This window comes from Chiloscyllium plagiosum, unplaced genomic scaffold (genome assembly GCF_037043375.1).
Source record: "Chiloscyllium plagiosum isolate Xiang-an unplaced genomic scaffold, Cpla_swu_hap1 HiC_scaffold_13, whole genome shotgun sequence".
Lineage (NCBI taxonomy): Eukaryota > Metazoa > Chordata > Chondrichthyes > Orectolobiformes > Hemiscylliidae > Chiloscyllium > Chiloscyllium plagiosum.
In genome coordinates this window covers 72894314-72918983 of record NW_028270151.1, presented here as the reverse complement: position 1 = coordinate 72918983, position 24670 = coordinate 72894314, and the positions used below count along the sequence as shown (strand labels likewise).

The 24670-nt window shown below is 41.5% G+C and overlaps 1 protein-coding gene across 4 annotated transcripts in view; it reads right to left on the bottom strand.

The window, feature by feature from the left end:
• LOC122555786 (ephrin type-A receptor 3) overlaps positions 1-24670 on the bottom strand; it is a 441127-nt gene that overhangs the window by 184792 nt on the left and 231665 nt on the right. For all 4 annotated transcript variants that reach the window (XM_087993752.1, XM_043701927.2, XM_043701928.2 and 1 more), the window contains exons 7-8: positions 20841-21003; positions 16822-16930 (exon numbers count right to left, since the gene is read on the bottom strand). In XM_087993752.1, the coding sequence (XP_087849878.1) occupies positions 16822-16930; positions 20841-21003 (272 nt within the window). The remainder of the gene's footprint in view (positions 1-16821; positions 16931-20840; positions 21004-24670) is intronic.

The following is a 24670-nucleotide window of genomic DNA, read 5'->3' as shown; positions in this document are numbered from 1 at the left end:
CCCTTCTTCAGGAATCCTCCATCCTCATATGCAGGTCTTTGGACTCCTCCATCGTCAGACCACAACAAAACGACGGTTGGAGGAAGAACGCCTCATCTTCCGCCTAGGAACCCTCCAACCACAAGGGATGAACTCGGATTTCACCAGTTTCCTCATTTCCCCTCCCCCCACCCTGTCTCAGTCAAATCCATCGAATTCAGCACCGCCTTCCTAACCTGCAATCTTCTTCCTGACCTCTCCGCCCCCACCCCAGTCTGACCTATCACCCTCACCTTGACCTCTTTCCACCTATCACATTTCCGACGCCCCTCCCCCAAGTCCCTCCTCCCTACCTTTTATCTTAGCCTGCTGGACAAACTTTCCTCATTCCTGAAGAAGGGCTTATGCCCGAAACGTCGATTCTCCTGTTCCCTGGATGCTGCCTGACCTGCTGCGCTTTTCCAGCAACACATTTCCAGCTAAGAAACATATCTGCATGGTCTAACACTCACACATTCCATGCTCTCAAGGAGAAAGCTTTATGATAAATCTTGTAACTACCAGACATCTGTTCTAGTTAATAACCACCAGATCAACAAATGCAATTGATGCTGCCTTGTCATTGAAATCCTATTCTGTGCCATGAGTTTGAGTTAGCAGCTGTTGCTATGACTTGACCTCAGTGACCTGAAAATCATGTGCTAGTGGAAAAGTGTCTGTGGGAACTGGATTGAAGTCCAAGTCTGACACGTTGAGTTCTTCTCTACGGTGAAATTCACGACAACGATGCTTGTACAGTTTACTTCTGATAACTGTTTAGGTGATGTCAGAAGACTAGGGAATAACACAATCATATTTGAGGATTTGGATTGCATACGTCGCATTCTACATTGTTTGGATCTCTGCTCTTGTAGTTTACACAATTTAAATATTGTGTACAAGGTCTAATCTCAATGAAACAAGCAAAATAATTAGCAGCCAGTAGTTAAAATTTCCAAAAATAGGCTCAAGTTGGAAAATTGAGGGTATACAATATTCAAAGAGAAAACCTTTGTTAGTAAGTCACAATTTAAGTTTCTCAATGCGTGAAAATCACCATTGATTTGACATCCAACTCCTCTATATGGAGCGGTTTCATTATGAGCATGTGAGCATGTTTAACCACAGTCACTCGACATGGGTATGAACAGAAGGAGTTAAACAGCCTAATTCAGTGTATTACGTTTCATAAAGGAAAGCAGGTACTAATTGTTGGAACAAAGCATATATAACTCAATAATGCACCTTTGTTCAAAGAACTTTGATTGTAATCTGACAATGAAAATGCATACTGCAATTCCTTTTGTAGAGTGACAAGTCGATACCTGTCACAATCATCCCCAGCCCATTTTGGTTAAATCAATGCCAAATTGTTGCATATTCTTGGCAGTTTAGTCAAAACATACATCATGATCACAAACCATGTAGCAGAACATCTCTCTGCTTACACAAGTTGAAGATCAGTTAATTCAAGGCTAAACCTTGTGAGGGAATTAGTGATGACAAGACTTTACATTAAATATTAGGGATGGAAGAATGGATCAACTACAGTGGAATCTTTCACATTTATACTTTAGGCAATGAATAATGTTTTGATCATCTGCATCACGTTACACAATTCCATATTCTACTGATGGCCCGTGTCAAGCTAGTTCATTGTACCTAAAATGCAGTGGAGTGGTTATAGGCAAACAACATATTCATATTAGAAACAGGAGTAAAGAACACAGTCCAGGTGAACTGATGTGGTAATTTAAATTCAAATAAGTTAACTTTCACTGTTGAACAAAGCACAAAATTGACAGGAGTTGAATATGACCTGTATTTAAAAATTGATACTGTCCCATTAGAAGTGGGACTGAAAATATTTCTAGATTGGTTCCTGTGATGAGAGAGATGCTCATCCATGTGAGGTTGAGTGAATTTTGTCTGGAGTTTGAAAGAGTGCGAGGCAATATCATTGAAAAAAGATTCTGTCAAGGCTCCAATCTTTAGAATTCTCCGTCATAGAAGATTGTGCATGATATATTATTGAGTTTATTTCAGGCTTGGACAGACATGGTGTCTCAGGGAATCAAGAGATATGTGAAACAAGTGAGAGAGGACAATCAAAACCCACGCTCTACATGATAATCTTGCACAGTCGGACGGACTCGATGGGGCATATGATTTACTCCTGATGCTATTTGTTGTGTTTCTCTGGTATTCATTGGCAATATTTGGACAAGATGAAAGACTAGATGGATATGGTGTGAACGAATGAAAGGAAGGAGTGAGTAAAGATATTCACTCAGAAATTGAGAATGCCAAGACACTATCAGTGGAGCTAAGAAAGAACCAAGTGCCAAAACATTGGTCAGAATACTTTATAGTCTATGTCAGGAAAATAGGCACAGTGGTCTGAGGGAATTTTGTCTTGTCCACATGATATTGCAACAAAATTGTTAAAAGTAGATTGGAGGATGTGTTCAATGTTTTATTTATTATAGTCTTCTGGGACAATATGACAAGAAACAAATGAGAAAACAGGGATTTTTATTGTATCATGTCAGATTGAATTAGAAGCCTAATTTATAATCAGTTCACAATTTGTCTGGCAAGCATAATGGGCAAAATGCTAGAATAATGTATTAAGGCAGTGATAATGTCTTTGCAAAATCTTGGATTTGTTGGCACGAGGGGAAGATAAATGCATGGATTGAGGGGCTGCATGGATTGGCCAGGGATGTGGAGGCTAACTAGGTTAGGGATACATGAATAGGCTCTGAGTGTGATGGTGTTCGGTGGGTGAGTACAGACTTCAAGTCCAAGGGGAGTTTCTGCACAGCAAAGATTTCATGACTAGTCTGACTAATAATAGAAAACAATAGCAAATAACTGTCATCTTTCCAATGGCAGTGTGTCACGAGGCTGCAAGGATCAGTGTTTGGAGCTCAGCTATTTGTGAGTTATGTCAATGACTGAGATAAAGGAACTGTCTGTAATGTGTCCAAATTAGCTGATGACACAAAGTTAGATCAGAACATAATCTCTCAGGAGGATAAAATGATATAAAAGCATACAAAACAGGTTGGCAAGAAAATGGAAGACAGAGTTTACTGTGGCTAAAAATAAAAGTATTCACTTTAGGTAGATGACTGAAGAGGCAGAACATTTTTAAAGGGTGAGGGCCTCGTAAATGTTGGAATACAAAGGAATGCAACATTGAATCATTGAGAGAGTCACTGAGGTTGTTTTCCACCACCTGGAGATCAAGAACAGGGACTCTCGCTCTCAGCATACGGTGTTGCCATTCAAGCCTGACACTAGGAGAAATCTGTTCACTGAGGATTATGTTATTTGAAATTCTACCCCTTGAAGGTGCTCGACCGGTGACTATGTTTATGCGGGAGAGCCATGGAGCTTAGTACAAATAGCAAAGCAACATCAATGGAGAATGACAGGAGAGTGGCACGGAAGTGAGCCACGATTTTATGGACAGATGGACGAAGCTTGAGGAGCTGAATGGTCTACTTCTGCTTCCATTTCTCATGCTTGTCAGTATTTAAGCATAGCTTCTACATCCTAGAAATCGAACCATATATACGAACTGCCTTCAGTAAAGGGTGCCGGCATTGGAAGTGCAATTAGCAAAAACCTGGCATGCAGAATGCTTGACATTACATATTCATTACAACGGTTTAGAAGTTAACATTGAAGTACTCGTCATCTATTTATCCCAAGTCCAATTATGAAAATAAAGCTGTCTTTGGCACTTTATGCGGTATTCTCATTAACCAAACTCCCAGGAGTAGAAATTGGGATTAGTATGCGAGTCACAATTTGCCTAAAGCACTTACTTTATGAATGATGTCAGAGAATAGGAGGCTATTTGTGGATACCACTCGGGGTTTGTCAGAAATGATACTGTTTAAAAAAATACTGAGATAATTTCAAACTCGGTATTAAGCTCAATTGCACCTGTTTGATGACTTTTGAAATGAGCTCAATGGTTTAACCTTAATAGTTATATGTGGTGCTGCAGCAATGTGCCATAGCATGCAAAATGTGAATTTATTATCTGTGTTATCAGATTTGTGATATTCTAGCAGTCCATGGCTAAGCTGCTGATGCAGAACTATCACAAGGCTGGTTCTGACAGTGTTAGACTGATACAGACACATCATAGTAATATGAATGAGTATCATTTATTAAACTAGATGGACACGATACAGTCCTAGAATCAACAATCCTTTGATTGTAGTCCCATGTGATCTCATATCACTGGTGATCCAGTCTAGTTATTATCATCTGTCTGTTAACCCCACAGACTACAGCTACCAGATGTGCTTGGAGCTGACAAAAATTTAAAAGGAAAGAAACGATCATTACACCAGTGCCAGATAGCCACAAGGTGTGCTGTGGCTGCACGAACAGATCACTGGCTGGGAATGCTGCAAAAAATGATTCACATGTTGACACCACCTTTGGAATTCCTGTTTTTTTTTGCCCAGGTCTGGACCGAAGCAGTTCTGAGATGTGAAGCCAAGTGAACCCCACTGATCCTAAGATTAGCATCAGTGAGCATGTTATTAAGTAGGTGTCTCTCGATAGCACTGTCACGTTTGAACACTTTGGGCATTCAGAATGGGCTGATGGGGCAGCAAGTTGGTGGGGCTGCATTTCTGCTGCCGTGTGTGGGCAATGTCCCACAATTAGGAAGCTGTCAATGTCAGAAGTGTACTGGAACAGCTTGCTAAAGGGTGCAAACAGCACACCAGTATTCAGGTGTGCAGCTAGGGATTTGTTAGGACTTATCCAGTTAGGGATGGCATATTCTTAGAGATTTGATCAGCTGACAATTGAACACATGCCAATCAATTGTGATATTGCATGATGTGATACGCAATCATATAATATTGGAGCATGGGACATTTTTTGCACTATTTGCAAGTGGTATTACATTCACAGCATGGAATACTTAATACTTACTAATGGTATTCTATGAATACTTATGGCTGGTCTGGGGAAACATTGGATGGCTTTTAACAGTTTGGACATTTTCTGGATTGAAAATGGTTGATCATGTGATTTTGTAGAAATGAAGCCAACAGTTTACCGCATGCTGTAAATTACCCATTCTTTACTGGCAACCAAGTTATTTTGGGGTAAAAATGAGAAGCATTATATAAAGTGCACTGATTTGGCCAAAACATCATCAATGTAAAAGAAATTCCAACTTAGGTTTGCGTACAATTTTGTAACATGTTACAGTAAAAAGCAAGTACAAAAATAATAAATAAAAGTAAAAGTAACCTTAATTCATTGGGTCTCACACTCCATTGATGCAGCCCAATCTGGACGAGGTAAGGTCAATTGGTGTTGTGCATCAAAACTGCAGTAATGTAAATGCATTGTACAATAACACATGTTATAGGGCACATAGCCAGGAAAAGGTAACCTATGGTGGTTTGTGAATTTATCATTGTGTGTGCAGTCAAGAACTATCTCCAATAATTTTCATTGGACTGGCAAAGTAAAGTTCAGTTGCTCAGCAACAGCTCAGAGACCCAGAATGGAGAAGGTGAAGTGTCTCAAAACACTTATTTACATAACGGCATATGAATGAGGTGCAGGAGTAGGCCATGTAGCTCCTTGAGCTCAGTCTGCTATTCAATAGGTTCATGGTTGGATTACTTGCAATATCACATCGACATTCCCCCGCTAGCCCTTCACCCCTTACTTAATAACAAGTTATCCACGTCTGCTTCAAATGAATCAGAAACTCTGTTTTCACATAAACACTGCAGGAAGAGAGTTCTGAAGACTCATGACTCTGAAAATTATTTTTGCCTCTGCCTGTTTTAACTGGGTGATCCCTGATGTTTTAGCCATAGTTCCCACAGTTCCACATTCTCCCGTTATAGAAACCTTTTCTCCAGATCTGAAACTGTCATGACCCTTCGGGATCTGCTGTGTTTCAATCAAGTCAGCTGTCAGTCCTCTACAGTCCAGTGGACTGAAACCTCGCCAATCCAAACTTGATTCACCAGACAAGCCACCCACCCTTCTCCTCCTCCATTCCAGGTGTTAGTCTGGTAAGTCTCCCTGAACTGTCTCCAATGCACATACATCATTCATTAATGATCTGACTGATATTGTACACTGTACTCAGCATATGATCTCATTAGTGTCCTGTTAAACAGGAGTGTAACCTCCCTACATTTCGCGTTTAATGACTCCTGATAAATGATAACACTCTATTAACTTGTCCGATTACCTGCAGTACCTACATGCTAACTTTTACTGATTCATGCACAGGGTCACCAGAACCCTATGCATCTGTAATCTCCCCTCATTTAGATATTATGGGCTGAATTTTATATTGTTTGGGCAAAGTTGAAATCATTTGAAGTTCAGTGCACTGATTTGAGATTGAGTAAGTTTTCTCGCTGTACTTTACCAAACTCATCACATTAATTGTTGAGTGTGATTTTGAATTTCTGTCCCACCTTATGAAGCGATAGTCCCAGAATAACTTGTCACTCAGGGTATTCCTCCTCAGACCATCATCTCTTGTGTCTCTGTGATCATTCACAGCTACTGGGGATCTGGAGGCAAATTGCAATGGAAGCTGCCCTACATGTCCTTGTGGACTGAGTAGAGATGCCTCAGAAGGAGAAGTTGGCATTCTGGTTCTCTGACCTAGTCTAGTGTGTTTACTAGTCAGCTCCTGTTAGAAACATTCAGTGGATTCCTCATTTGGGTTCCTTCATCCATCTGACTTTTCCAATTGCTACCTAGATTTACATCTTGGATGATTATTGTCATGTCTTTGTTGCAAGCTTCCATGATTACTTTCTTTATTACCCACCCTATGTTATGATCACTGTAAAAAGATCTGTACACTATTCACACAAGTGACTTCATAATTTCTCTTTCCTGTGCAGATTGAGTCCACAACTTGTTTTCCTGAACTTTCCTTTCTCTTTGGCTAATAAGATCATTAAGTAACAGAGACTTTCCCCTCCTGCCCCAACCGCCAACAAGAAAACAAATTGTAGTTTCCTAACCTTCCTAAATATTCCATAACATTTCAAGCTCCAGGCTCCATTTCCTCCTGTAGCCATGTCTCTGCTTTGTAGTGGCTAGCAGATGCATAGTCCTTCATTCTTGAATGTGCTCTCAATCCATCTGTTTTCTTTCACATGATACATGCATTCAGATACAGTGCCTTTGTAAATTATATCGGTTATCCATTGGTCGAGTTTGAGATTCGTACATTCCATTGTGCTTTAATTCTTACTGACTCTAATCTTGGATATGCCACTTATATCCCTTGCCTCACTATTTTGTTTTAAATTCTCTTTAATTCCTCAGTAATACAGTTGGCAAGAACATCGGCCCTCGCACTGTTCAGATGCAGATTGTCTGAAAAATACAGAGTTCATTTTCCCAATAACTTACCAATGCCCCTCCAACTGGAATGGACTTCTGTATGAGTGACACACTATCTTTGAGTGACACATTCATCTCTCTGCTATCTGATTGGCCTGTATTGATTTGCACGTGGTTCAGATAACAATGGTGACATCAGTACCTGTTGAGGCTCAGCTTTTTTATTCATTTGCCACCTAGTTCCTCACCTGGTAATGCTCATCCACCTCCTGTGTCCTGCATGTATCATTACAATCTTCATGGTCTGTGTAGATACCATTGTTCCCCCTTCCACTGCTAATTCATCTCCGGTCCAGAACAGATGTTTCAAAATGTAGCACTGATATAGCTCTGTGAACATCTGGATTTCCACTCTATGCGATAGTGTGAATCCTCCTCATAAGCCATCCTCAACCATGACTGAAGAGTCTGATTTTGTGCTGTACCCCTCTGACTCTTTTACTCTATGATGTTCCTTCTCACTCACCAATGTATAATGGTTTACTATGTGACCTGTACAAGAAGGACGGATTGCACCTAAATTGGAAGGGGGCTAATATACTGGCAGGGAAATTTGCTAGAACTGCTTGGGAGGATTTAAACTAGTAAGGTGGGGGAGGTGGGACCCAGGGAGACAGTGAGGAAAGAGATCAATCTGAGACTGGTACAGTTGAGAACAGAAGTGAGTCAAACAGTCAAGGCAGGCAGGGACAAGGTAGGACTAATAAATTAAACTGCATTTATTTCAATGCCAAGGGGCCTAACGGGGAAGGCAGATGAACTCAGGGCACGGATAGGAACATAGGACTGGGATATCATAGCAATTACGGAAACATGGCTCAGGGATGGGCAAGACTGGCAGCTTAATGTTCCAGGATACAAATGCTACAGGAAGGATAGAAAGGGAGGCAAGGGAGGAGGGGGAAGTGGCATTTTTGATAAGGGATAGCATTACAGCTGTGCCAAGGGAGGATATTCCCAGAAATACATCCAGGGAAGCTATTTGGGTGGAACTGAGAAATAAGAAAGGGATGATCACCTTATTGGGATTGTATTATCGACCCCCTAATAGTCAGAGGGAAATTGAGAAACAAACTTGTAAGGAGATCTCAGCTATCTGTAAGAATAATAGGGTAGTTATGGTCGGGGATTTTAACTTTCCAAACATTAACTGGGACTGCCATAGTGTTAAGAGTTTAGATGGAGAGGAATTTCTTATGTGCGTACAAGACAATGTTTTGATTCAGTATGTGGATGTACCTACTAGAGAAGTTACAAAACTTGACCTACTCTTGGGAAATAAGGCAGGGCAGGCGACTGAGGTGTCAGTGGGGGAGCACTTTGGGGCCAGCGACCATAATTCTATTCGTTTTAAAATAGTGATGGAAAAGGATAGACCAGATCTAAAAGTTGAAGTTCGTAATTGGAGAAAGGCCAATTTTGACGGTATTAAGCAAGAACTTCCGAAAGCTGATTGGAGGCAGATGTTCGCAGGTAAAGAGACGGCTGGAAAATGGGAAGCCTTCAGAAATGAGATAACAAGAATCCAGAGAAAGTATATTCCTGTCAGGGTGAAAGGGAAGGCTGGTAGGTATAGGAAATGCTGGATGACTAAAGAAATTAAGGGTTTGTTTAAGGAAAAGAAGGAAGCATATATCAGGTATAGACAGGATAGATTGGGCAAATCCTCAGAAGAGTAAAAAGGCAGTAGAAGTATACTTAATACAGAAGTCAGGAGGGCAAAAAGGGGACATGAGATAGCTTTGGCAAATAGAATTAAGGAGAATCCAAAGGGTTATTACAAATATATTAAGGACAAAAGGGTAAGGGAGAGAATAGGGCCCCTCAAAGATCAGCAAGACGGCTTTTGCGTAGAGCCACGGAAAATGGGGGAGATATTAAATGAATATTTTGCATCAGTATTTACTGTGGAAAAGGATATGGAAGATATAGACTGTAGGGAAATAGATGGTGACATCTTGAAAAATGTCCATATTACAGAGGAGGAAGTGCTGGATATCTTGAAATAGTTAAAGGTTGAATAAGTCCCCAGGACCTGACCAGGTGTACCCGAGAACTCTGTGGGAAGCTAGAGAAGTGATTGCTGGGCCTCTTGCTGAGATATTTGTACCATCGATAGTCACAGGTGAGGTGCCAGAAGACTGGAGGTTGGCAAACGTGGTACCACTGTTTAAGAAGGGTGGTACGACAAGCCAGGGAACTATAGACCAGTGAGCCTGACCTCAGTGCTGGGCAAGTTGTTGAAGGGAATCCTGAGGGACAGGATGTACATGTATTTGGAAAGGCAAGGACTAATTAGGGATAGTCAACATGGCTTTGTGCGAGGGAAATCATGTCTCACAAACTCGATTGAGTTTTTTGAAGAAATAACAAAGAAGATTGATGAGGCCAGAGCAGTAGATGTGATCTATATGGACCTCAGTAAGGCGTTCGACAAGGTTGCCCATGGGAGACTGATTAGCAAGGTTAGATCTCATGGAGTACAGGGAGAACTAGCTATTTGGATACAGAACTGGCTCAAAGGTAGAAGGCAGAGGGTGGTGGTGGAGGGTTGTCTTTCAGACTGGAGGCCTGTGACCAGTGGAGTGCCACAAGGATTGGTGCTGGGTCCACTACTTTTTGTCATTTTCATAAATGATTTGGATGCGAGCATGAGAGGTACAATTAGTAAGTTCGCAGATGACACCGAAATTGGAGATGTAGAGCACAGCGAAGAAGGCTATCTCAGATTACAACAGGATCTGGAACAGATGGGCCAATGGGCTGAGAAGTGGCAGATGGAGTTTAATTCAGATAAATGCGAAGTACTGCATTTTGGGAAAGCAAATCTTAGCAGACAAATTAAGAGAACATCTAATGTGTTGGGCAAGTACAAAACTAATGATCATGGCTTCCTGACCTTTTGGGTCCTGTTACCCTTGTAGTTAAATACTGATTAAATCGGATGATCTGACTGGGAGATTTCTGTCTACCTCTGGCAGAAAGCTTTCAGCCAACCTTCCCATATCAGAAACTGTTTATTGGGCTTTTCTGAGTGTTCATGGAATAATCATAGGGTGAACTAGTGAGACGTTTGGTGGTCTGCCAATTTCAAAGTAGTCAGTAGAAATCCATATGCTTACAATGTATCATGTGCAGGACTGTATTCTTACTCTGTTGTGTGAGAGAAGGCTGATTATTCCAGCCCTCTGTCATCATATAAGAAACATTCAGTGGTCACAAAGCTGTCATGATCCAAGCTAATCAAATTGATTGATGAGACATCATTCCAGTCCCATAGAGTTGCACATTGCATTTGCTTGGCACTTACACTTAGAAACGCTAGGTAATTTCTTCCATTAAAACTCAAAATGATGTGGACTTGTGAATCGATATCTCACATACAAGATGCAGCTGATCAACTTCACTTGAAAATGTTGTCTTAATAAGATGTCTTTCTACAAAGGCTGACTCTACACAACCTATGTATATTGTGTGACTGATATCAATCTGAGGGAGTATAATGATGTTAAATTCTTATAGCTCTACATTGGATTACATGCATCCTTTATGATGAAGATAATCTGTGGAATTTCAGTGGTTTTAATCTGCATTTCAATCCATGCTGCTCCTGCTCCAAACATGGTTAAGCAGCCCTGGAATGATCAATAAAAGTACCTTGTGCTTGTGGTCACTGTTCTAAATCAATGGAGCATTAAGATCTGTTGTATTTTGTTGTAATTAATGAGGTATTATGTAAACTTTTCCGTGTGTGGATTTATGAAACTGCATATGAATTGAATACATAATTTCTGCTATACTTCTCACAATTAAGACTGCATTATCAATTTAAAGAATTACTCGTGTGTTTTGAAATATCAAGATTTCCAACGCAGTAAACAGTAATGAGGATTGATCAGAGTGTCTGAAATCTGTCACTCCAAATTTTAAAACATGGACTTCATTTCTGACATAGAGATTGTGGCCAAAGTAAGACATAATGACATGTGACAGGAATAATTGATGGGTTGACAGCTGTGAACAAAATCACTTCGATATGTGCATAAAGCAAAGCATGAAATTGTCTTTCTAAAGTCTAAATTTCATTCCAAATTTAAGTACACCCAAAGATGTGCCATCAAGCCACTCGCTACTAATTAGCAGCGCAATTGAATTGGGATGATTGTAAATTCAGATTGACACCAGTTGTCTACTTGGCTCCTTTTGAGAAAGTGAGACTCAAACATGAAACTTAAGGTGGAACAGAGACAGTTTGTCCAGCTCATCACTTAGATGCAGAAGGAAATAAAGGTACCACGTTTAATTAGAGTTAGAAAAGGGTGAGTTGTTTATTCCTATTCTTGTTAAATAAAATTAGATTTGCAGAACATTAGTCAGCTTTTGTTATGACTTCAATGATCACTTTTGTTAGCCTTGCTGTCTACACTGAGAGTATTGGATTGGAGGAAGGGTGTGTGCAACACCTGATGTCCTCTGTATTTAAATAAAGTTGCCCTGTTCTACCCTCAGTGGGTTGGATTTTCTGTCTGACATGAGGACTATTTATATGTCCTGGTAAGGGAGTGGACTCACCTGTGTGTGTCTGTATCGACCAGCACATATTCGGACCACACGCCACATTACGCACGCACACTCCAGTGATCAACAGATCATCTGGAAGATGTTGATGATGCCTTTGAAAGCATTGGCAAGTATCCTTCCTGCTACTGAACACCTTTTCAGCTTCAGATATGGGTTAGGTAGAGCTCTCATATCTAAAATGATAACACTGGGCTCCAAGTTAACTCTACACATACAAACATCTTCTGGCAGATGCTGCCATTCTTGCCAGAATACTATCCTGCATAGCGCACCACACGTGTGGATATGCTGCAGATTATATTTTGAAGACAAAACAGTACTCAAAGCATTGATAATCTGGGCACATTTGTGAATATTGTTATGGGCCAGCCCAAGCCCCCTCAAGATATATTAAGAAGATACTCTTGCCTATACTTTTATGATTTAAAGTGCCAGGAATTTCATTCCAAATGCAATTTGCTGGGCCAAACTACCAGATTTGGAGCAAAACACACTTTCCTCAAAAACTATAGTTAAAATACAACGTGAGAATGAGGAAATTGGGCAACTTTAAAATTGCATATTTTTTTCAATACTTAACAGTAACTACTCCAATGCAGTAACATGCCATCCACCCACTGCGTGCACACATGCTTACTGACTTGGCAAAGTCAATAAAACAGATGGTCTCACTCGTAATTCCAGCAGCCCAGGAGGAAAAACATCAAGAGGAAACTCTAAGGAAATGTATGCAGTGAGATATTCTACAGCTTACAAACCCAGCTGAGACCCCAGTAACAACTGCTGCTGCTGAAAAACTACAAAACTAAAGAATCCTGGTTCTGTGAGAGCTTGACAACACCCATTCAGGCTGTTTCTATTGTTGCAACGTTTTTTTTAAAAAGAAGCAAAGGCCTCACAAGATGTTTACATCTCTATATTAAAACTTGTATTTTGTCTTGTTTTTTATGTTTTGACACCTATTAAAGCCATAGTATAGTCAAAATATCTTTCCACAGCAAGCAAAAGAAAAAAATGACAATGCAATTACCAGTCAGTGACAGTGACTGGATTACCACATGACAGTGTTCCATTTCCTAGCTCTACCTTGGTACTTCCACATTGAATTCCCAGGAACTCTCCATCCCACCAGCAGCTTAACCATATATATGTAACTCAGTCTTGGTTCTGGAAGGACAGTGTTTTACCACAGTGAATTATTCGGTCCATTTTATGAACAGAAACAGTCTACCTCCTTTCACAAACTTTCAATGACAGTCCAGTGCAGCTAAAAACTCCCCCAGCTCATCCATGTGCTTTTACTGTTCCAACCAAGGAGGAAAGAACAGTTTCTCTTTCTTTTTAGGATCCTTCTGGGGCTGTGGACATCATTGCGTGGCTGCAATTTAATATCCATTCATCTTTGGTGATTGGGATCCTTTTTGAACTATTGCAGTCTATGTCTTTACACTGTTCCCATGTGTCTGATGCTCCCAATCCAAGTTTAATCTTCTTGTGGTGCTATTCATTTAGGGCCCTGACATAATATCAACCAAAATGAGATATTCAACATTACTATCTGCTTTGGAACCTGATGAGCGACAATGTTCTAACGCATTATATTACCCATTCCCAGACTCTTTCCATTTGACTGAGACTTTTAAGTTGCATACCTGTGTCTCCATTCAGAGAGAGAGAGAGAGAAACACATTAGGGATACATGGATGAGCTTTAATAAAGGATTCATTCGACCTCCACAGGCATATTTTTCATATTGAGAAATACGTACTTGGGAAGGAGTTAGCTATTTAATATTTTTAATTAATAACATGTTTAAATCCAACTAGATTACATTGAAAGTGTTTGCTGTCACATTGAAAAATGTAACAATTTTTATTCATTTCTCTGCAGGTGTTAAGGTGTAAACTGTCAATTAAATTGATGACTTTTCAGCAAATTGTATTGCAGTATAGCTTCAGGTTGAAATGTAAATCTCAGAAGCATCACAGTGGAGAAACAGCTCAAACACAAAATGATAATGAATTTACATGTAAATTACTAACTTTATTTATACTTACCATATATACCTCAAGGAAGAACACCTATGTGAGAGAAAGCCCTATTGGGTACATCCTAATCTTTCTTATATTTAAGTTGGTACTCCTGTCAAGTAAGGATTATATTATACAAAGAGCAAAATTGCTGCCCTGTGTCAGTCTGAGTGAGGGGTTAAACTAAATTCTGCATCACACAGTTTAACCAAGCACACTTGGTGCTGTCAATAAAGATAGGGCTGTCTACTCCAAAGCTACTTGTTATTGCTAACTTTACTGATGGAACATGACTGCTGGATTTAATTTACATGCGACATGAAGAAGAAAATGACATCTATAGACTAACTGATTATCATACGTATTAAAGGTAAATAATGAGAAAGTACCCACTCCCCATTAAGATCACACATCAAATGCCTCAGTGTCTCTGACTCATCACGTTTTCATTTTCAATCTAGCTGTGGAAACATTTAGCTAAATTGCATGGCAAAGCAGCCAGTGACTGGTGAAGGAACGTCAAAAACTGTGCTCAAAGTGCCAGGGTGAGCATGTATCAAAACCAATTTGGCTGTGAGCAAGAAACCATTTCAGAGGAAATGTCAGCATGTGAATACACACAAGTACTCATGGAATGTACATTGTCTTGAAATGAAAAAGCTACTCACTTTGATTGCTATGAATTTCCATGAGGAATACCCTTTTTTGTTGCTAAGGTTCTGTGATAAAAGGAATTATATTGATGACTACATGTTCAGTAGGAAGTTTGGACCCATTGCTTTGCTTTGAAGGACATCTTTGGTAATGCCCTTCAACAGATTGAATGAATAAAAGTCCAAGTTGGGATAGGTCACATGCGGATCATGGAAAGAATATACTTATTTACCAAATTGCCACTTCACTATCCATGCTCTTTCATAGCTGGATCTTTTTCCTCCTAAGAACACACACTAAGTTTCTGCCAGTATTGTTCCATGTTGGAATGAGCACCTATGACTTTTTATAGCTTTAACAGGCAGAATCCTTACACTCACAGCCAAAATCAGAAAGGAAGAGGATGTTTGGAGTTTGCAGAAGCTTATAGACAGAGGCTTTAAGTGAGAAAGCAAAAATCTTGCAGGTTGAGTTGGTAGTTAGGAAGGCATTTATTTTGAAAGGACTGGAGTATAAAAGCCTGGGTGTATAAGGCTTTGTAAGGCTCTGGCCAAACCACATTTAGAATATTTTGAGCAATTTTGGGACCCAAATCCAGGAAGAATGTACTGGTCCCGGAGTGCGTCCAGTGGAGGTTCACGAGAATGATCCATGGAATGAAAGACTTAACATTCGAGGTATGTTTGACGACTCGGACTATACCCAATGGAGTTTTGAGGGGGGATCTAATTGAAACTTACAGAATACAGAGTGGCCTGAATCCAGTGGATGTTGGGAAGATGCTTTCATTAGCAGAAGAGACTAGGATTCGAGGGCACAGCCTTACAGTAAAGGGAAGACCCTTCAGAATGGAGATGAGGAGATACTCCTTCAACCAGAGACTTGTGAATCTTTGCAATTCATTGCTACAGAAGGCTGTGGAGGCCAGGTCATTCTGTATATTAAAGACAGAGGTCGATAGATTCTTGATTGTTAAGGGGATCAAGGGTTATGGGAAGATAGCAGGAGAATGGGAGTTGAGAAATTTATTCAATGGGCCGAATGGTCATAATTTCTGCTCTTATGGTTAGTAAAGTAAGCATAAGATGGAAAATGTTCACTGCGGTTTGAAAAGTAGAAAAGCAGCATGTGACGTAATGGAGGGAGATCACAGAACTGTGGAGGTACAAATATGTCTGGGTGGTACATGTATCGTTCAATGTTAGTATGCAGGTACAGCAATTGATTAGAACAACGGGCTACATCTGAAGTACTATCTACAGTTTTAATTTCTTATTTAAGAACGGATACAAGTAGATCAGGAAGTTCAGAGGAGGTTCACTTAACTGATAGCTGGGATGGGAGTGGGAGTGGCATCGAGGGAGGATGTCACGAGAAAAGGTTCGACAGGCTAGGCCTGTAGTGCAGGTGAGAAGAATGAGACCTGCTCTGACATGATCCTGGGGAGTTAGACATGATGAACACCAAAAGGGTGTCTCCCTTGTTGAAGAGACTGGGGTACACATTTATGGCCTATTTCAGATGGACATAATACAAAAATCTTCTCCCTCGGAAATTTCCATGTGCCTGCAGCTCTTTCCCCTAGATAGCTGTGCAGTTAGAGGCACAATGTTTGTTAAGCCAGATATGAATAGATTGTTGACTGACAAAGGATTGAAAGCATATTAGGGGAAGGTAGGAAAGTAGATTTGAGGTCACAATCCATTCAGCCATAGAGTTTATTTGCCTGCTCCTGCTCCTAATTTCAATGTTTTTCAAATGTTTAACCTTGTTTGTTCTTCTGGACTATCAAGGTGTCATTGTCTCCACTTCTATATTGCTCTCTCTCCCCTTCAATTTTTCCCATTACTGATCTTACCTGTGATGGACTCCCAGTTGTTTACTTATTTGTGTTCAAGTTTGACACAGCTGCTTTCTGGTATTTCACTTAACATCTGCGCATTCTCAATCCACAAATGATCGTTATGCCCTAGCATTAACAGTACTGCGCCACAGTATGACAGTACAGATTGACCGGGTCAAACATCAGTGAGGGATAACTGCCTCTTAAATCTCCACTTCCGACACAATGCAGAGTAAATCGACAAACAATTCGTTTTACCTTCCACTAACGACAAAGCAGGTAACAAGAAAGATCAGAAGCACAATCCCCCCAGCTACGGATACTGCCATGATGGTGGGTTGGTTTGGATCGCCGATAGCTAGCATGTCTAAAAAAGGAAGGAAAACAGTGCACAAGTTGATTAGTGTATTCTCTGGAATAGAAATTACAAACATTGTAAAATAGAAATACTACAAGATTGCAGATCTTTGTTGCTCCGATTCTTTATTGGTTGGCATGTGAGCCCCCTGCTGTGACCTGGTCCCTCTCACAAATTGATATTGACCATGGGTCCGATACAGAGGGCAACCTGAACTGTTCTACATGTTCTAATAATTCTGGAAATCTTCAAGCAGTTCACTAATAATGGCATTTCTGTCACTCTCCTAGTTGATCTCTCTTTTGTGAAGTACTCAAAAGCCTCAGGTATTTGGCCTCTGTGTGTAGCTGTTATCTTCAACCACTGGCATACTGCTCTGTTGCTAGATATCCAAACGTGCACATTGTTCATCAAGGACTTTTCATTAATATTTGGTCTTTGTTAAGGTGGAAGTCTCTGAAAGGAGTCTGTTCAGAACAGAACATTTTTTCTCTTCAAACAGTTTGTTTATTCTCCCCACATTTGATTCATCAGAACAAAAAAAGGGCATAATTTGGACTGAAATGTCATTTCCCAAAGAAAATACACTTTTTACCAACCATCCCCACTGCAAGCCCCAGCAACATCTCCCTCACCCTCACCATCCCGCTCATCAGTAGATTGTTGTCATCTGGGGAATAATACCATTGCAATTTGGAAGAATGGGAAGTGATTTTATTGAAATACACAAGAAGCTGAGGGGGACGTGACATGGTGGATGCTGAATGCTTCCTCTGTTGAAGAGACTTCAGCTAGGGAACTGAGTTAAATTTAGGGTTCTCATGTTTAAGACAGTCATAGACATGCTGAGGGTATACAAACAGACCCTCATTCCAATCCGTCCATACCAAACAGATATCCTAAATTAATCTAGTCCCATTTGCTAGCATTTGGCCCATATCCCTCGAAACCCTTCCTATTCATATACTCATCCAGATGCCTTTTAAATGTTGTGGTTGTACCAGCCTCCACCACTTCTTCTGGCAGCTCATTCCATACACGCACCACCCTCTGCTTGAACAAATTGCCCCTTAGGTCCCTTTCAAAATCTTTCCCCTCCCACCTTAAAGTTACGCCCTCTCATTTTGGATTCCCCTACCCTGGGGAAATGACCTTCCCTGTTCACCCGATCCATGCCTCTCATGAATTTACAAACTTCTAGAGGGTCATCCCTCCAACTCTGATGATTCGGGAAAATAGCCCCAGCTTATTCGACTCTCCCTATAACTCAAAGCCTCCAATCCCGACAAAATCCTTGTCAATCTTTTCTGCACCCTTTGAAGTTTCACAAGATCTTTCCTATATCAGGGAGACTAAAACTGAATTCAGTATTCTAAAAGTGGCCTCACCAATGTCCTGGACAGCTACAGCATAACTTCCCAACTGCTTCATTCAATGCACTGACCATACAAGAGTTGATAAAGTCTGGAGCTGGAAAAAGCACAGCAGGTCAAGCAGCATCAGATGAGTAGGGGAGTCAACATTTCAGGTCGGGACCTTTCATCAGGACCCTTATGAAAGGTTCCAAAATGACATGTCGATTCCCCTGCTCGTCTCACGCTGCTTGAGGTGCTGTGCCTTTTCCAGCTCCAGACTTTATTGATTCTGACTTTCCAGCATCTGCTGTCCTCACTATCTCCAAGCGCTGACCAACGAAGGCAAATAAACCAACTCCTCCTTCACTACCCTGTCTACCAGTGACTCCCCCATTGAGGAACTATGAACATGCACCCTGCAGTTTTGTTGATCAGCAACACTCCCTAGGACCTAACCATTAAGTGTATAAGTCCTGCCCTGGTTTGCCTTACCAAAATGCAACACCTCACATTTATCTAAATTAAACTCCATTTGCCATTCCTCAGCACATTTTCCCATCTTATCAAGGTCCCATTGTACTCAGTGATAATCTTCTTCACTTTTAATACACCATCAATTTTGGTGTCATCTGAAAACTTACTGGCCACACCTCCTAATTCATATCCTAGTCATTAGCATAAATGACAAAAAGCACTGGATCCAGCGCTGAACCTTATGACACAGCACTGGTCACAGGCCTCCAGTGTGAAACACAACCCTCTGTCTTCTACCTTTGAGCCAGTTTTGTATCCAAATGGCTAGCTCTCCCTGGATTCCATGTGATCGAACCTGCTAACCAGTCTCCCATGAGGAACATTGTCAAACACCTTTCTGAAATCTATACAGACGATGTCCACTGCTCTGCCTTCATCAATCTTCTTTGTTACTTCTTCGAAAAACTCAATCAAGTGAGACACAATTTCCTACGCACAAAGCCATGCTGTCTATCCCTAATCAGTCCTTGCCTTTCCAAGTACATGTAAATCCTGTCCCTCAGAATACCCTCCAACAACTTAGCCGCCATTGATGTCAGGCTCACTGGTCTATAGTTCCCTGGCTTTTCCTTGCCACCTTTCTTCAATAAAACACCACATTAGCCAACCTCCAGTCTTCCAGCACCTCACCTGTGGCTGTCGATGATACAAATGTCTCAGCAAGGGGCCCAGCAATCAGTTCCCTAGCTTCCCACAGAGTTCTAGGGTACATCTGATCAGGTCTTGGGCATGTATCCACATTTTTGCATTTTAAGACATCCAGCACCACCACCTCCGTGATATTGCTATTTATTTCTCCACGTTCTCTAGCTTCCATATCCTTCTCTACAGAGTAAGACCTTTCCTCTCATGGGGTTGAGAGTGTTTGGAACTCTGCTTCACTGAAAGGTAAAAGCTGGGTCATTGAAAATCTTTAAGGTGGAGGTGGATCGATTCTAACAAGGGAGTCGTGAGTTATTGGAGGCATGCAGGAATTTGGATTTGATGGCATAATCAGATCAGCCATGATCTTGTTGAAAGATGGACTAGGATCAAAGGGTCAAAGAGCCTTAACTCTTAAATCGTGTGTTCCCACTGGGGCAAACAAGCTCAGTAGGAGCTGCTTCTTTGGTATTTCAGGACAGTTAAATCCATTTAGTTGATTCAATTTCCTTTCTGTAGAGTCCAGAAATATGTCCACACATGCATAGATTCACAGATCTTTTCATTCTTTGTGAAACATAGACCACCTTGATTAACGCTGTCAGCCTGTGATTAGTTCTATGGAGATCAAACAGAATGTAGTTTTGGTCCGATGGGTTTGGTCAGTGTAGGCTTTAAAAATGCATCGGGACTGATCAAACACTTGAAGACCTTATTCTTTTTTAATAGCAATGTTAGTTCATAGACCTGTTTTATAAAGAAAAAGCACTCAGCCTTCAGAAGTGAATACTGTATTCACTGTCTGAATAAGTGTTAGCTCTCTCTAGCTGAGAATAAAAAAGGCAATAAATCCACTCCAGAAAATAACCATTATTCCTTTACTATCACTAGTTCATTCCATGTCTTTGAACAAATACATCATCACGCTGTGTGCTCTTGTAATTTTGACTCACAATATCTATATTCAAGGACAGTAAGTTTAAGACACTTTTGCTCTTGGTTATTATGAAGTGATCTTTATGACTAGTGAATTATGATCATTTTACCTCATTAAGAAGCACAATTCCTGGTGACAAATCCCAACAGGCTACTCGTATTGCAGTTTCATGTGATATTGCAGTTTCATGTGATACTGCAGTTGCAAATTCCTTAAAGCCAGAGGGATGTGCCCACCTATGATTGTCACCATCACCTCTGCATGAGAAATAATTCCTGCATCTGTCCAAAAAATGTGCTCATTTTGAATCTTTGCTCGAATATTTCCTCCAGAACCTTTGCTGTCAATGACCACTAACAGTGCCATTGCTGACTTCAATTTACTCCTGTGCTATGATCTGGATGTTTCAACGTCAAGGTGGTTTGTTCTCAGTGGGTTTTTCTCTGCGTACCTTCTTGACTGGTCTCCAGCTCAATTTCACCGCCGTAGGTGCCGTGTCCTCCGCTGGTGTGGGCTTTAACCCGAAACACGTACGTTGTGCCTGGTTTCAGCCCATCCACTGTCATGCTGTTTGATTTGGTTCTTAAAACTGTGTAGTTTTGGTCCTTTTGATTCTGTTGCAATGAACACAAAAGCAATGATTACTGTACAGCGACTGGACTCATTCTGCTCTGAGTATCACTAGGTTCATAATCAGCCCCTGTAGATATAAATTAGATTAGATTAGGTTAGATTTCCTACAGTGAGGAAACAGACCCTTTGGCCCAACAAGTCCACACTGACCCTCCGAAGAGTAACCCACCCAGACCCATTTCCCTCTGACTAATGCACCTAACACTATGGGCAATTTAGCATGGCCAATTCACCTGACCTGCACGTCTTTGGACTGTGGGAGGAAACCGGAGCACCCGGAGGAAACCCACGCAGACACGGGGAGAATGTGCAAACTCCACACAGACAGTTGCCTGAGGCTGGAATCAAACCTGGGACCCTGGTGCTGTGAGGCAGCAGTGCTAACCACTAAGCCACTGTGCCTCCCAGAGATCTTTCTTCTTTACTCTTTCACCAACAAGGCCAGCATTAATTACCCTCCCTGTTTGAACAGAATGGCTTGCTGGATCATTTCAGAGGACAGAGTCAAACACATTTGTGTAGATCTGGATCATGTGTGGGCCAGACCATGTAAGGATGGCAGATTTCCTTTCCTGAAGGATATGAGTGAACCAGATGAGTTTTTCAGACAATTGATGACAATTTCATGATCATCACGAAACTAGCCTTCAATTCCAGTTTTATTAATTGAATCTAAGTACCATTATCAGTCAGGGTAGAACTTGAACCTATGTCTGCAGTGTCTTAGCCTGAACCTCAGCATTACTAGTCTAGTGACATTCTCACTTCATACCACCTCTCCCACATTCTAGATAGAAAATAACAAGGGCATTGAAACATTTATGAATTTGTGCAATGGAGATGGGAAAACAGAACCTGTTCTGTTTGTGAATCCGATGCCTTGGTCTAGGGGTCAGTATAGAGACTGATTAAAAGTTGGTAATTCCACATGGGTGAGGTTCTAATTAGCGTGAATACACATTTGCTGTCCAATTCTGGGCAGTGGAGGGGGTGGGGGTGTTGGATTTTGAAGCTGGAGAACCAGAGGCCCTCCATCTTTATGAAAGCACAAGTTCAGTCATTGGGAGGGTGGTACATCAGGAAGCTGGCACATCAGGAAGCTGGCCTGTCAGTCACTTTTATAAAAACTTGATTTAAAAAAAGGACACAGGGAAAGCAGCCAGGCTACCCTTAAATGGTGGTGGGGTGGGGTGAGGGGTAGGGAGCACATTGCAGGAGCAAGCAGGTGATCGAGAAGGCCATCCTAGGCACTAACACCACCCACATCTGCACTCAGTGTTGGCACCCTGACTTGCAGCTGGGTGTCCACCTCCAAGTACTGGTCTTCCTCTGTTGCTTCCGGAAGCTGAAGAAAGACTGTAAAATCCCAGTTGGTCTCTTGAACCCATCTCAAACCAGGCTCTTCCAGAGTTGAACTGACCTCTGACCTAGTGAGGATTATTGGCCTTTCTGGATCCCGAAATAATCTCTTCAAAAACAGCCTGTGAAATAACTCGAGAGAGGGCCAGTATTCTGTCATCGAGTCACCCTCAGTTTACACGTGCATAGTACATGACACTGACCCAGCTCGCTCAGAGCAGCTCTCAGATTGAACAGAACCACTGACACTCCTGTTTATATCCATCAGCCAGGACTCCTTGATGGGACCAGGGTAACAGGCCCAATCAGGGAACTCCTATTCTATGAGGTGCTGCTGGCTGACCTCCTCACAATCACCCCCGCATGCACTAGGTTCCTGCCGTTGACATAGCAGCTGTTGCTGATGGTTTGGGAGTCACATCCCCTCATTTCCTGCCTTGAGTGGCCCCAGGAATTCAGCCCATCATAGATGAAGCTGATCTGACAAAGTCATACAAAATGAGTAAGGATACAAAACAAGTCAGTACCTTGTTAGCACCATCTCTGATTTGAAGGCATTGCAAAACAGGCTGCAGATTCACCAGCCCGTGTCTCACTATTGCTGTTTCACACCCAGTGCGTTCCAATCCACACATTCTCCCCTGCACTTGCATTTCATCATAAAACTGGCACCATCCTTTAGTATTAGCATTTGGTAAATTAGAGAGGCCTCACACCCTGCTCCTCGATACCCACTGATAGGTTAGTTCTATCACTTTGCTTAAAATGACATGAAGGGATGTTTACAATTGGCTGCAGGAGTGTTTGTGATTCCAGGTGACAGGATGTATTCTCAAAATCAAGAAAACTCCTTGTTTTATCAGAAGCTAAGAAACAACACACTGTCAAATTTCATTGAGATGAAAGGTAACTTTTCACACAATAACCACAATAATTAGGCTACTCGCCAAAGTAATTTAGGTTGAGATGTTTTTCATTTGCACAATCACGGCTTGTGGGGATGGTGTTAGGGTAGTTCCATGACAAAAGTAGAACATGACAAGATCTGCTACTGCCTGCTTTATGTGCTTACCAGGTACAGTTACACCAGCAGCAGCTCGAAAGACAATCACAATCTCTCCAACAATCAGGCTGGCAGACTCCAGCAGTTTCAGTTTCATGGGAAGGCGATAGACTTCAGGTATGGCAACAAAACTTGTAATTCACTTCTGGGGACCCAGATTCATATCCCACCACAGCAGATGGTGGAATTTGAATGCAATACAAATATCTGGAATTAAGAATTTATTGATGACCATGAAACCGTTGCTGATTTTCAGAAAAACCCATCTGACTCACCCATCTGGCATCCTGACCTAATCTGGTCTATGTGATACTCCAGAGCCACAGCAATGTGGTTGACTAACAACTGCCCTCTGAAATGGCCTAGCAAGCCAATCTGTTCTATTAACGGCTACAAAGTCTCAACAAAGAAATGACAACTTTCAATTGACCTAGTCAACAGCAGGAACTTCTCTCTCAATCCTGCAAGATCCTCCTCACTAACATCTGAGGGGCAAGTCCCAAAATTGGGAGAACTGCTTCACAGACTAATCAAGCAATAAACTGACTTAGCCATACTCACAGAATCATACCTTGCAGACAATGTCACAGGCGCTACCATCACCATTCTTTGATATGTCCTGTCCCACCAGCAGGACAAACCCATCAGAGGCAGCAGCACAGTGGTATACCATTGGGAGGGAGTTGCCCAGGGAGTCCTCAACATTGACTCTGGACTCCAGGAAGTTTAATGGCTTCAGGTCAAACATGTGCAATGAAACCTCCTGCTGATTACCATGTATTATCCACCTTCAGCTGATGAATCACCACTCCTCCATGTTGAACAACACTTGGAGAAAGTACTGAGGATGGAAAGTGCACAAAATGTTCTCTGGGTGGGGGATTTCAACCAACAGTGGCTGGGCAGCAGTACTACTGATCAAGTTGGTCGGGTCCTAAAGGACATAGCTAGCAGACTGGGTCTGTGGCAGGTGGTGGGGGTACCAAAAAGAGGGAAAAACATATATGACTCATCCTTACAAATCTGCCAGCTGCAGATACATCTGTCCATGACAGTATAGGTAAAAGTGACCACTGCACAGTCCTTATGGAAACAAAGTCCCACCTTCACATTGAAAGTAACCTCCATTGTGTGATCTGGTACGATCACGGTGGTACAGTTACCGTGCTAAATGGGACAGACTTCGGAATGATCTAGCAGCTCATGACTGGGCATCTATGATGCAC